The sequence below is a fragment of the Pan troglodytes genome, chromosome 10, assembly GCF_028858775.2.
Source record: "Pan troglodytes isolate AG18354 chromosome 10, NHGRI_mPanTro3-v2.0_pri, whole genome shotgun sequence".
NCBI lineage: Eukaryota > Metazoa > Chordata > Mammalia > Primates > Hominidae > Pan > Pan troglodytes.
Genome location: NC_072408.2, coordinates 44,579,769 through 44,593,871, shown reverse-complemented (window position 1 = coordinate 44,593,871; position 14,103 = coordinate 44,579,769). Strand labels below are relative to the sequence as shown.

General features: G+C 45.4%; 1 protein-coding gene across 4 annotated transcripts in view; it reads right to left on the bottom strand.

Moving 5' to 3' along the window:
* Positions 1-9,819: 9,819 nt before the first annotated feature.
* The window catches only part of BIN2 (bridging integrator 2), a 43,196-nt gene continuing 38,912 nt past the window's right edge, over positions 9,820-14,103 (bottom strand). For all 4 annotated transcript variants that reach the window (XM_009425372.3, XM_001148380.5, XM_009425373.4 and 1 more), the window contains 2 exons: positions 13,485-13,556; positions 9,820-10,310 (listed from right to left, as the gene is read on the bottom strand). In XM_009425372.3, coding sequence (XP_009423647.3) covers positions 10,281-10,310; positions 13,485-13,556 — 102 coding nt within the window. In that variant the 3' untranslated portion in view covers positions 9,820-10,280. The remainder of the gene's footprint in view (positions 10,311-13,484; positions 13,557-14,103) is intronic.

The following is a 14,103-nucleotide window of genomic DNA, read 5'->3' as shown; positions in this document are numbered from 1 at the left end:
GTTGGGACGAAATAGGTTAGTAAATATGTACTGTAAGGCATTAGAACCTTGCCTGGCACATAGTAAGTGCTCAATAAACGCTAGCTCTTGTTACCTTGGCTTCCCGTTTAGGATTGGAACCCTTGTGATTATTCTTTCCCTCCCAGTGATAGACTTCTGTGCTTACTTCGCACTCCTGTGCGTTCTGTAGGTTTGTAAACCAGTATTTACACAGAAATACTTTCTATAGAAAAACAGGCATCATCAGATTGTGCATGTTAATCCGGGAACAGACTGAAAGGGAAGGTCTCAGAGGAGAGAGGCATAAAGGGGGAAAACAAAACAAAGTCATAAGCAAAGCAAGAGTAGTTGCTTTTATTCCTAAAGTGTTCATTATAAAAGAAACCAGAGGGCAGGGCACTGTGGCTCCCAGCACTTTGGGAGGCGGGTGGATCACTTGAGGTCAGTAGTTTGAGACCAGTCTGGCCAACAAGGTGAAACCCTGTCTCTACTAAAAATACAAAATCCGCTGGGTGTGGTGGCACACACCTGTAATCCCAGCTACTCTGGAGGCTGAGGCACGAGAATTGCTTGAACCTGGGAGGCAGAGGTTGCAGTGAGGCGAGATCACACCATTGCACTCCAGCCTGGGCAACAACAGCAAAACTCCGTCTCAAAAGAAAAAAACAAACACAAATACAGGAGGAAAACAAACAATAAAAAAGTGATGAAATTCATTTTATATAAATATATTGTGAGAAATATATGTAAATATGTGCATGGGAAAATGCCAATCCAACCAAGAAAGGCAAAGAAAGTGACATGCCAGCTGTGCATATGTAACTTAATAAAAGAAAGGTGAGCCTGGCTTGTCCTTAGATAAGAGAATATCCAAGAGAAAAGGAAATTAAAATCCAAGAGGGCTAAATCCAAAGGAGGACAATTGCTGGCATTGACATACTTCTAGCTGTCCACCTTGATCATGAATTCCAGGAGAAGTTCAGATCGTTCTTGGACCTGGGTTTGTCTCTTTCACATTTTCTATTATGTGTTGAAGATTGTTTAGAACTATAGACTCAGCCAGGCGCAGTGGCTCACACTTGTAATCCCAGCACTTTGGGAGGCCGAGGCGGGTGGATCACAAGGTCAGGAGTTTGAGACCAGCCTGGCCAACACAGTGAAACCCTGTCTCTACTAAAAATACAAAAATTAGCTGGACGTGGTGGCAGGCGCCTGTAATCCAAGCTAATGGGGAGGCTGAGGCAGGAGAATCGCTTGAACCCGGGAGGCGGAGGTTGCAGTGAGCCGAGATTGTGCCACTGCACTCCAGCCTGGGCGACAAAAAAAAAAAAAAAAGAACTACAGACTCAGAGGCTATCTGGCTCAACTGACTGACTCTACTGATTTGCTGTCACTTTCACAATTTCGACAGTTGTTAGTAATGTTCTTTCAATAAGCATCTTTTTTTTCTCTTTAAAAGGTAACTGGTGGGGCGCAGTGGCTCACGCCTGTAATCTCAGCACTTTGGGAGGCCAAGGCAGGCAGATCACCTGAGGTCAGGAGTTCGAGATCAGCCTGGCCAACATGGCAAAACCACGTCTCTACTTAAAATACAAAAATTAGCTGAGTGTGGTGGCAGGAGCCTGTAATCCCAGCTACTTCGGAGTCTGAGGCAGGAGAATCTTTTGCACCCTGGAGGTGGAGGTTGCAGTGAGCCGAGATTGCACCAACGCACTCCAGCCTGGGCAACAGAGTGAGACTCTGACTCAAAAAAAAAAAAAAAAGAAAAAGAAAAGTAACCTTACACCTATAATCCCAGCACTTTGGGAGGCCAAGGTGGGCAGATCACTTAAGCCTAGGAGTTTGAGACCAGCCTGGGCAACATGTTGAAACCCTGTCTCTACAAAATACAAAAAAAGTTAGTCAGGAGTCGTGGCATGCACCTGTGGTCCCAGCTAGTCAGGAGGCTGAGGTGGGAGGATCACTTGAGCCCTGGGGGTGAAGGCTGCACTCCAGCCTGGGAGATATAGCAAGACCCTTTCCCCTCAACCAAAAAAAAGTAACCTTAGGGAGGGAGGTGGGGATGATTAATGGGTACAAAAAAAAAAAAAAAAAAAAAGAATAAGACCTTAAGACCTACTATTTGGTAGCACAACAGGGTGACTATAAATAATAACTTAATTGTACATTTAAAAATAACTAAAATAGTATAATTGGATTGTTTTTAACACAAAAGATAAATGCTTAAGGGGATGGATACTCCATTCTCCATGATATGATTTTATTATGCATTGCATGCTTATATCAAAACATCTCATGAGGCCAGGCGTGGTGGCTCACACCTGTAATCCCAGCACTTTGGCAGGCGGATCACAAAGTCAGGAGATCAAGACCATCCTGGCTAACATGGTGAAACCCCGTCTCTACTAAAAATACAAAAAATTAGGCAGGTGTGGTGGCAGGCACCTGTAGTCCCAGCTACTCGGGAGGCTGAGGCAGGAGAATGGCATGAACCCGGGAGGCAGAGCTTGCAGTGAGCTGAGACTGTGCCACTGCACTCCAGCCTGGGCGACGGAGCAAGACTATGTCTCAAAAAAAAAAAAAAATCTCATGTACCCCATAAATATATATACCTCCTATGAACCCACAAAAATTAAACATTAAAAAAATAAAAATAGGCCAGGCACAGTGGCTCATGCCTGTAATCCCAGCACTTTGGGAGGCCAAGGCGGGCAGATCACAAGGTTGAGAGATCGAGACCATCCTGGCCAACATGGTGAAACCCCGACTCTAATAAAAATACAAAAATTAGTCGAGCATGGTGGCACATGCTTGTTATCCCAGCTGCTCAAGACGCTGAGGCAGGAGAATCGCTTAAACCTGGGAGGCGGAGGTTTCAGTGAGCAGAGATCACGCCACTGCACTCCAGCCTGGCAACAGGGTGAGACTCCATCTCAAAAATAATAATAATAATAATAAAAATGAATAAAATGTAACCTTAGAAGGTTTGCTGATACTTGATTTTTTTTTTTTTTTTTTTTTTTTTTGAGACAGAGTCTTGCTCTATCACCCAGGCTGGAGTGCAATGGCGTGATATCGGCTCACTGCAACCTCCGCCTCCCAGATTCAAGCAATTCTTCTGCCTCAGCCTCCCAAATAGCTGGGATTACAGGCATCTGCCATCAGGCCCGGATAATTTTTTGTATTTTTAGTAGAGACAGAGTTTCGCCATGTTGGCCAGGCTGGTCTCGAACTCCTGACCTCAGGTGATCCACCCGGCTCAGCCTCCCAAAGCGCTGGGATTACAGGCATGAGCCACCACGCCTGGCCTGATACATTATTTATTTATTTTTTTATGTAGTCACATACCTCATTTTATTTTTTGAGGTGGAGTCTCACACTGTCGTCCAGGTTGGAGTGCAGTGGCTCCATCTCAGCTCACTGCAACCTCTGCCTCCCGGGTTCAAGTGATTCTCATGCCTTAGCCTCCAGAGTAGCTGGGATTACAGGTCCACACCACCAGGCCTGGCTAACTTTTGCATTTTTAGTAGAGACAGGGTTTCACCATGTTGGCCAGGCTGGTCTCAAACTCCTGACCTTGAGTGATCCACCTGCCTCGGCCTCCCAAAGTGCTGGGATTATAGGCGTGAGCCACTGCTCCCAGCCAACATACCTCATTTTAAAAGTGTAGTCATACAGAAAAATAGATCCAATATGCACAAGCTCAGCACCCAGTTTGGTGTAAAATAAATACTATTGTAAGCAGTGTGCGTATTGTGCTCTCTGGTGTGTGTGCTGTTTATCTGGATATGTCATGTCTCGAGCTCTCTGCATGTCTTACCTAGTCTGTCAGTATGTCCTTCAAACTGCTGGAGGGCAGGGACTGGAGGATGTTCTTGCAATTAATTCTATGTAGAGAGGCATACAGATAGATGATGAATGAAGGCTTGTGGTGGTAAACTACCAGTGTTCTCCAAGGATTAAATGCTAAACCTCAGAAACTGCAGAGGCCGTCCTTTTGTCAATAGACCTCAAGGGGCCTTAGGGGAGGAGACAAGAGACATTCATCTCCACCCAGTTTTATGGCCTTCAGCCCCACCTTGTGCTGCTGCCAGGATGGCAGTCTTTCCCCTGGACATTACCATTTTGTCAGTTAGGGTAAACAAGCTGTTCCCCAAATGGCACTATCCACCCTAGGTAAGCATATGGGCACTTTCCCCTGCCTCCTCGGAGCTCTCAGTAGGGTTATACACAAACAAAGTGCCAACCTCACAATTTAGTAAAATTTTCCACTTCAGGTGTGCCTCTATTGCAGCAGTTACTGCTTGTCTGCCCCACCAGACTGTAAGTCCCTAGAAGTCTCTGGCTCACGCCAAAGAGGATCAGTCTCCTGAGGAGAGGAGGGAAAGCCCTGGAGAGAAAAGGATTGAGGGCCTTGTGCAGCTAGGGGCCTCTGTTCCCAGCATTTTCCCTGTGTCACTCCCAGCAGTGATTCTGAATGCCAACGGAGTGGAACATCTTTTATTTTATCTTATTTATTTATGAGATGTAGTCTTGCTTGGTCACCAGGCTGGAGTGCAGTGGCGCGATCTCGGCTCACTGCAACCTCCGCCTCCTGGGTTCAAGTGATTCTTCTGCCTCAGCTTCCCGAGTAGCTGAGACTACAGGCATGTGCCACCACACTCAATTTCTTTTTTTTTTTTTTTTTTTTTGAGATGGAGTCTAGCTCTGTCGCCCAGGCTGGAGTACAGTGGCGCGATCTCGGCTCACTGCAAGCTCCGCCTCCCGGGTTCACGCCATTCTCCTGCCTCAGCCTCCCGAGTAGCTGGGACCACAGGCGCCCACCACCACGCCCAGCTAATTTTTTTGTATTTTTAGTAGAGACGGGGTTTCACCATGTTAGCCAGGATGGTCTCGATCTCCTGACCTCGTGATCCGCCCGCCTCAGCCTCCCAAAGTGCTGGGATTACAGGTGTGAGCCACCACGCCCGGCCCACACTCTGTTAATTTTTGTATTTTTATTAGAGACGGGGTTTCACCATGTTGGCCAGGATGGTCTTGATCTCTTGACCTTGTGATCCGTCCGCCTTGGCCTCCCAAAGTGCTGGGATTACAGGAGTGAGCCACTGCGCCTAGCCTGGGAGTGGAACACCTTTTAGGAGAGCTATGAAAAAGGACAGGCAGTAGGGCTTTTATAATTTGAAGAACAACTCTCCTCTCAGGGGGAAATGTAAGCTCTCCATTACTGCTGTATGCAGTAGAGATCCTTTGAAGATGATCCTTTTCTTTTTTCTTTCTTTCTTTTTTTTGTTTGAGACTGGGTCTCGCTCTGTTGCCCAGGCTGGTTGGAGTGCAATGGTGTGATCAAAGATCACTGCAGCTTTGATGTGAGCTCAAGATACCCTCCTGCGTCGGCCTCCAGAGTGGTTGGGGCTACAAGCATGTGCCACCATGCCCAGCTAATTTTTAATTTTTTGTGGAGATGGGGTTTTGCTTTGTCACCCAGGCTGGCCTTGAACTCTTGGGCTGAAGCAATCCTCAAGCCTTGGCCTCCCAAAGCAAAGATGATGTTTTTTTTTTTTTTGAGACGGAGTCTCGCTCTGTTGCCCAGGCTGGAGTGCAGTGGTGCTATCTCAGCTCACCACAACCTCCACTTCCCGGGCTGAAGCGATTCTCCTGCCTCAGCCTCCTGAGTAGCTGGGACTACAGGTGCATGCCACCATGCCCAGCTAATTTTTTGTATTTTTAGTAGAAGCGGGGTTTCACTATGTTGGTCAGGCTGGTCTTGAACTCCTGACTTTGTGATCTGCCTGCCTCGGCCTCCCAAAGTGCTGGGATTACAGGCGTGAGCCACTGTGCCCGGCCAGATGATGCTTTTTAAAGAGTAACATCAGCCTGGCCATCATGGCGAAATCCCATCTCTACAAAAAATGCAAAAATTAGCCGGGTATGGTAGCACGTACCTGTAGCCCAGCTACTCAGGAGGCTGAGGTGGGAGAATCGCTTGAGCTCAGGAAGCAGAGGTTGCAGTGAGCCTGAGATGGTGCCACTGCACTCCAGCCTCGGCAAGAATGAGCCCTCGTCTCAAAAAAAAAAAAAAAAAAAAAAAAAAAGAGAAAAGAAAAAGGAGTAACAGGATTAGATTCTGGAAAAAATGACTCCCAAATATAAACATGTATTTCCAGCTCCTAAATGAACATATCTACTGGAACATCCTGCAAGGACTACAAATTCCTTGCATCCAGTGCTTGTAGGGGACACCTAGAGTTTGTTTTATAGCTTAATCAAGGTATAATTGATGCACAGTAAATTGCACATAAAATATGCAATTTGATAAGCTTTGACACATGTATATACCCATAAAACTATCACCATAATTAAAATTAAGAACATTTCTGGCCAGGCGCAGTGGCTCATGCTTGTAACCCCAGCACTTTGGGAGGCCGAGGCGGGCAGATCACCTGAGGTCGGGAGTTCGAGACCAGCATGGAGGAACCCCATCTCTACTAAAAATACAAAATCAGTCGGGCATGATGGTGCATGCCTGTAATCCCAGCTACTCGGGAGGCTGAAGCAGGAGAATTGCTTGAACCCAGGAGGTGGAGTTTGCAGTGAGCTGAGATAGTACCATTGCACTCCAGCCTGGGCAACAGAGTGAGACTGTCTCAAAAAAATTAAAAAAAATAAAAAATTCACCCTCCTTATCATGATCCCCTCCTATCACTGGTCTTCTTCTCGTCATAGGCACTAACATGTCTGGTAATAGTGTCAGTCACAGTTCGCCATTTCCCTGGCCATAGGATGGACACATCATGCAAATTGGGCCAGTTGAATTTTCTCTAGGGAATGTGGATCTGGAGAGAACACAGTGGCAGAAGGTGGCAGCTGCTGGAGGGGCTGTCCACACATTCCTGCTGCAGACATCCAGGGGCTGGCTCTTGTCCTTCCTGCAGCCTGGTTCTTTTTTTGGCTCTATGAGCTGTCTAATATCAACATATCCTTTTATCTTTTTTTTTTTTTTTTTTTTTTTGAGACAGGGTCTCACTCTGTTGCCCAGGCTAGAGTGCAGTGATGCAATCTCAGCTCACTGCAACCTCTGGCTCCCGGATTCAAACAATTCTCAGTGCCTCAGCCTCCAGATTAGCTGTGATTACAGGTTCACAACACCATGCCCAGCTAATTTTTGTTATTTTTTGGTAGAGACGGGGTTTCATCGTGTTGCCAAGGCTGGTCTCAAACTCCTGGATTTGCCATGAGATCAGAAGCAATCTGCCCATCTCGGTCTCCCAAAGTGCTGGGATTACAGGCATGAGCCACTGTGCCCGGCCCCAACATATCCTTTTCTTTCAGACAGAGTCTCGCTCTGTTGCCCAGGCTGGAGTGCAGTGGTGCAACCATGGCTCACTGCAACCTCTGCCTTCCAGGCTCAAGCGATCCTCCCATCTCAGCCTCCCAAGTAGCTGGGACCACAGGTACATGCCACCAGGCCTGGCTAACTTTTTGTAGAGATGGGGTCTCACTATGTTACCCAGGCTGTACTTGAACTCCTGAACTCAAGCGATCCTCCAGCCTCTGCTTCCCAAAGTGCTGGGATTACAGGTGAGAGCCACCACACTCAGCCCCAACATATCGTTTATTGCTTAATTTTGTCAGTTTGTTGCTTGCAACCAGAGAACCCACATAAATATACTTCTTTCTGCGGTCATTGTTAAAAGGAAAGACACCACCAAGTTCTAGTCTCTCAAGCCTAACTTAGAATAATTCCTGGCCAGGTGTGATGGCTCACACCTGTAATCCTAGCACTTTGGGAGGCCGTGGCGGGTGGATCACCTGAGGTCAGGAGTTCGAGATCAGCCTGGCCAACATGGTGAAACCCCATCTCTACTAAAAATACAGTTAGCAGGGTGTGGTGGTGTGCGCCTGTAATCCCAGCTACTTGGAGGCTTAGGGAATCACTTGAACCAGGGAGGCGGAGGTTGCAGTGAGCCGAGATTGCACCATTGCACTCCAGCCTGGGCAACAGAGCAAGACTCCATCTCAAACAAAACAAAACAAAACAAAAGAAAAACACCTCACTTTTCATCATGTGTCCCCTTCTAGCCCATCACTAAATCTTGCCCATTCTGCTCTTTGCTCAGTATTCTGTCTCGTTAAATATCTTATTTTTAACACCCCTCATCGTTTCCCTCGTTCCTAGTACTAGTACTCAGTGCTTGGTAGACGGTTGATGCTCAGTAAATGCTTGCAGAATGACTGAACGAATGGTGATATCATCACCTCTAAAAACAAGAGCAAGGATGGAAAGGTTTTGGCATTTATGTGGCATTTATCAAGTTGGCAGGACTTCAGAGCTATTTTGAAAATGTCACAAATATTTTCATATAAAGTAATGATAGGACTTGAATCCAAGACTTCCTTTTTTAACTTTTTCTTTTTTTTTTGAGACAGTGTCTTGCTTTGTCACCCAGGCTGCGCAATCTTGGCTCACTGCAACCTCTGCCTCCCAGGTTAAAGCAATACTCCTGCCTCAGCTTCCTGAGTAGCTGGGACTACAGGTGTGCGCTACCACGCCTGGCTAATTTTTGTATTTTTAGTAGAGATGGGGTTTCACCATGTTGGCCAGGCTGGTCTTGAACTCTTGACCTTGTGACACACCCGCCTCGGCCTCCCAAAGTGCTGGGATTACAGGTGTAAGCCACCGTGCCCGGCCTTTTTTTTTTTTTTTTTCTTTTTCTTTTTAAGACAGAGTCTCCCTCTGTCACTCAGGTTGGCATGCAGTGGTATGATCGTTGCTCCTTGCAGACTCAACCTCCCAGGCTGGAGTGACCCTCCCTCCTCAGCCTCCTAAGTGGCTGGGAGTATAGGTGCGCTCTACCGTGCCTGGCCTAGTTTTTAAATTTTTTGTAGAGATGGGGGTCTATGTTGCCCAGGCTGGTGTAAAACTCCTGGGCTCAAGTTATCCTCCCGCCTCAGCCTCCCAAAGTGCTGGGATTAAAGGTGTGAGCCACCACATCCAGCCCTTTAAAATTTTTTTTAAAAATAAGAGATAGAGGTCTCATCATCTTGCCCAGGCTAGTCTCCAACTCCTGGGCTCAAGCAGTCTTCCCCTGTTGGCCTCCCAAAAGAATCCAGGACTTCTGACTCCAAATTTTATGCCATTTCTAGGATAGGTTTTTTTTTTTTTTTTTTTTGAGACAGTTTCACTCTTGTTCCCCAGGCTGGAGTGCAATGGCACAATCTTGGCTCACTGCAACCTCCGCCTCCTGGGTTCAAACGATTCTCCCACCTCAGCCTCCCGAGTTGCTGCGATTACAGGTATGCACCACCACGCCTGGCTGATTTTGTATTTTTTTAGTAGAGACAGGGTTTCTCCATGTCAGTCAGGCTGGTCTCGAACTCCCAACCTCAGGTGATCCACCGGCCTCGGCCTCCCAAAGTGCTGGGATTGTAGCTGTGAGCCACCGCACCCAGCCGATATGATTGTTATTATTATACTTTGTATCCTTTCGGTTTCATATCTTCCTCTCTTGTGCTCAGACCCTTACTCATACCAAGTACTAAATTGTAAACACTAGATATAGCTCTAAAATGTTATTACCCCTTTCCAAGTGTATCTGTTTATCAACCAAAGTGGGGAGTGGGGAGCACATGCAGGATTAAAGAGAACAGTCTGTGGCCCTTGGTATCATAAAAGAATTACAGTCAGGAGTTAGGGTGAGCTGGGGGTCAGGGATGTGACTAAAGCTTTCTGAACCTGGGGCAGAATCAATAACCATACCTAAGTGGAAAACAGTGTGCTGGGTTGCAACAATGCCCTTTGTCAAATAAACAATCCACAGATAGTCAGAATCAGACTTTATTTAACAATCTGAAAATGTGTTCTTCTGGCTTTAAGTCTTGCAAAATGGGTCGTAAGTCAAAGACAGATTTGTTCACTATCCTCTGAGTGTGTGTGGTTATGTCTCTGTATAGACAAGTGTCTGTGTCTATAGATACTTTTGCTTTTTATAGTGATTAAAGCTCCACTTTAGTTAATGTATAAAGTCTTATTCTAATAATGCTAAAACCAGAATTAAATATTCCCTGAGTCTAATGTTCTCTTCTCCCCAGCCTGCCTCCCTCCATCCCTCCCATAAGGCTGCTCCTCCGCCTCCATTAATGCCAGGTCTTTAGACAGCACCAGCATTCCTACTGAGAACCCAGGGATGGATGCTGGCTCTTATATCCCTCTGACCTATACCCTCTGGTTGAAGAGCTTCTCTGGTGAGGTTTGGGGCAGGAGGAGTCTTGGCAGTTTCTCTTCAGAGTTGTGGATTTTCACTTGTAGATACCTGGAAAGTAAACATGATTGTGTTAGGTGTTGACCTGCCTTCCCACCAACCACTTATGGAGGGGTTAAACTCAGTTTGCTTCTACTGAATTATACTTCATGTAATGCCACTGGCCTCTCTTGAGGGAGGCAATGTGAAACTGGTTGTTGGGATTATTGCAAGGACTTGTTGCAGATATTGTTCATTACATCATTCACAATGTCTTTATGATGATTCACAGGAGAATTTCTTTTTTTTTCTTTTTGAGACATAGTCTTGCTCTGTCTCCCAGGCTGGAGTGTAGTGGCACAATCATAGCTAACTGTAGCCTTGAACTCCAGGGCTCAAGTATTCTTACCTCAGCCTCTGAGTAGCTAGGACTACAGGCGCACACAACCATGCCTGGCTAATTTATTAAAAAAAAATTTTGTTGCCTAGAATGGTCTTGAACTCCTGGGCTCAAGTGATCCTCCCACCTCAGCCTCCCAAAGTGCTGGGATTACAGGCGTGAGCCCCGGCACCTAGCCTCCTTAAGGAATGAGCATTGTGAATTGGGTTAACTGATCAGGTTTTTCTCTTCTTGGATTTTAGAAAGTCTGGAACCATTGGTCATCCTTAGTAAGCTTATTTTATAGAATGCATTTTTTATACTTGCCTAATTCATGGCTCCATTTTACATCACTATCCTGTCTCATATAATTCTGAGTTTTTCTGCTGTATGTTGTGTATATGTGTGTATGTTAATATAATAAACATATATAAATATGCAGTTCACATGCCGCATAATGACGTTTTGATCAACAATGGACTCTATATACATAGGTGGTCCCATAACATTTTAATGGAGCTGAAAAATTTCTATTGCCTAGTGACGTGGCAGCTATTGTTAACATTGTAGCTTTCATAACATCACAGCACAACACATTACTCACATATTTGTGATGATGCTTGTATAAACAAACTTACAGTGCTGCCAGTTGTAAAAAGTATAGCACATGCAATTATGTACAGTACATAACACTTAATAACAATAAACAACTATATTACTTGATGTATTTAATATACTATGCTTTTAAAAATATTTTTCTATATATATTATTTTTGAGACACAGTCTCACTCCATTGCCCAGGTTGGAGTGCAGTGGCACAATCCTGGCTCACTGCAGCTTCTATGTCCCGGGTTCAAGTGATTCTCATGTTCTCATGCCACAGCCTTCCAAGTAGCTGGGATTACGGGTGTGTGCCACCATGCCCGGCTAATTTTTGTATTTTTAGTAGAGATGGAGTTTCACCATGTTGGTCAGGCTGGTCTTGAACTCCTGGCCTCAAGTGATCTGCCTGCCTCAGCCTCCCAAAGTGCTGGGATTACTGGCATGAACCACCACATCAGCCTACAATACTTTTTATTATTATTTTAGTGTGTTTCCTACTTATTAAAAAAAAAGTTCTGCTAATTGGCCAGGTGCATTGGCTCACGCCTGTAATCCCAGCATCCCAGCATTTTGGGAGGCTGAGGCAGGAGGATCACGAGGTCAGGAGTTCCAGACCAGCCTGACCAACATGGTGAAACCCCGTCTCTACCAAAAATACAAAAATTAGCCAGGCATGGTGGCGCCACCGCCTGTAATCCCAGCTACTCAGGAGGCTGAGGCGGGAGAATCACTTGAACCCGGGAGGCGGAGGTTGCAGTGAGCCGAGATTGTGCCACTGTACACTGTACTCCAGCCTGGGCGACAGAGAGAGACTCCATCTCAAAAAAAAAAAAAAAGTTCTGCTTATTTAAAAAAACATTAACTGTAAAACAGCCTCAAGTAGATCCTTCAGGAGGAGGCGTTGTTATTACCGGAGATGACAGGTCCATTTGTGATAGTGCCCCGAAGACCTTCTAGTGGGACAAAATGTAAAGGTAGAAGACAGTGATATGGGTGATCCTGACCGTAGGCCAATGTGTATGTTTGTGTGTTTTTATTTACTTGTTTATAGATGGTGTCTAGCTATGTTGCCCAGGTTGTATTTGAACTCGTGGGCTCAAGTGATCCTTCTGCCTCAGCCTCCTGCATCGCTGGAACTACTACAGGCACATGCCACAACACCCAGCTCTGTGTCTTAGTTTTTAACAAAAAAGTTTTAAAAAGAAACAGAAAAAATACGGAAAAAAGCTTATAGAATAAGGATATAAAGAAAATATTTTTTGGCCGGGTGTGGTGGCTCCCGCCTGTAACCCCAGCACTTTGGGAGGCCAAGGCAGGTGCATCACCTGAGGTCGGGAGTTTGAGACCAGCCTGACCAACATGGAGAAACCCCGTCTCTACTAAAAGTACAAAATTAGCTGGGCGTGGTGGCACATGCCTGTAATTCCAGCTACTCGGGAGGCTGAGGCAGGAGAATTGCTGGAACCCAGAGGCCAAGGCTGCGGTGAGCCGAGATCATGCCATTGCACTCCAACCTGGGCAACAAGAGTGAAACTCCGTCTCAAAAAAAAAAAAAAGAAAAGAAAAATATTTTTAATGGTGTAGCCTAAGTGTACAGTGTTTATAGTCTACAGGAGTGTAAGTAATGTCCTAGGCCTTCACATTCACTTACCACTCACTCACTGACTCACCCAGAGCAGGTTCCACTCCTGCAAGCTCCACTCATGATAGTGCCCTATACAAGTGTATCACTTTTTATTTTCTATATGCTATTTTTACTGTACTTTTCTATGTTTAGATACACAAATATTAACCACTGTGTCACAGCTGCCTACAGAATTCAGTAAAGTAACATGCTGTATAGGTTTGCAGCCTAGAAGCAATAGGCTATACCATACAGCCACACATAATGACAAAATCGTCTAATAATGCATTTCTCAGAGCATATCCCTGTTGTTGAGCAACACATTACTGTATAATATGACCTTTTTGCATTTTTAAAAAATATCTTAACCTCTTTAACTCCTTTTTGAAATAATTTGAGATTTAATTAAATAAATACCTAGAAGATAGGGCCAGTTTAAGGTCAAGTATAGGAAAATGGGCACGGAGACACCATGAAGTCCCAGTTCATTCTTGTTTCCTCTGGTTCCCACCTGCTTGACTGCCCTAAGGGTATGGTTCACTGCCGGATTCCCCTTGTAGCCTGTGGTGAAGATTCCAGCCTATTCCCAAACCCCTGTCAATCTAATGCCCAATCTATTCTCTGTATATCTGGTCTTACCTCTTCTTGAGGTTCAGGTGCTGTGAGGTTGTTGTTTTCTGGTACCGTGAAGACTTGAAGCTGGTCTTGGCCCTACAAAGAGAAGAGTTCTGCCAGTAAGATGTGGCTCAACCTTTCCAGCCTCTCAGCATAGAAGTGTCTTCTGTGCCTTATACTTTACAAGGGTCTCAGTATTTGTACTATTACAAAGGGAAAAATACAGTGTTGTTTCACCAGAGCCTGAAGGCATCGGGAAAGGCTTTCATCCATCCTCTTTTACAGATGAATAAACTAAGATTCAAAGAGTAAAAAGACTTGCTGGGACAGGAAACCAGGTCTTTGAATTCCTGAGTTGTTTCCATGATCAAAAACCATGTAATCTGTGTGACGTGGTGTGGATGTGTATCTATAAGGGAGTGCGAGGTCTTAAAATTACTACCTGCCACTTTTAGATGAACCGTCCTCAAGAACGTACTGCAACTCTCACACTTAAGTGATCCTAATTCATGACATACAGTTAGGAGAAGCAAGTGGTAAAATAATTTCTTTGGGAAAAATTTTAGGTTCTGAGATGGGAACCCAAGGTGTAGGAAGCCCAGTCTAGACCACGTGCAGGGGTGCACACCTGTAGTCCCAGCTC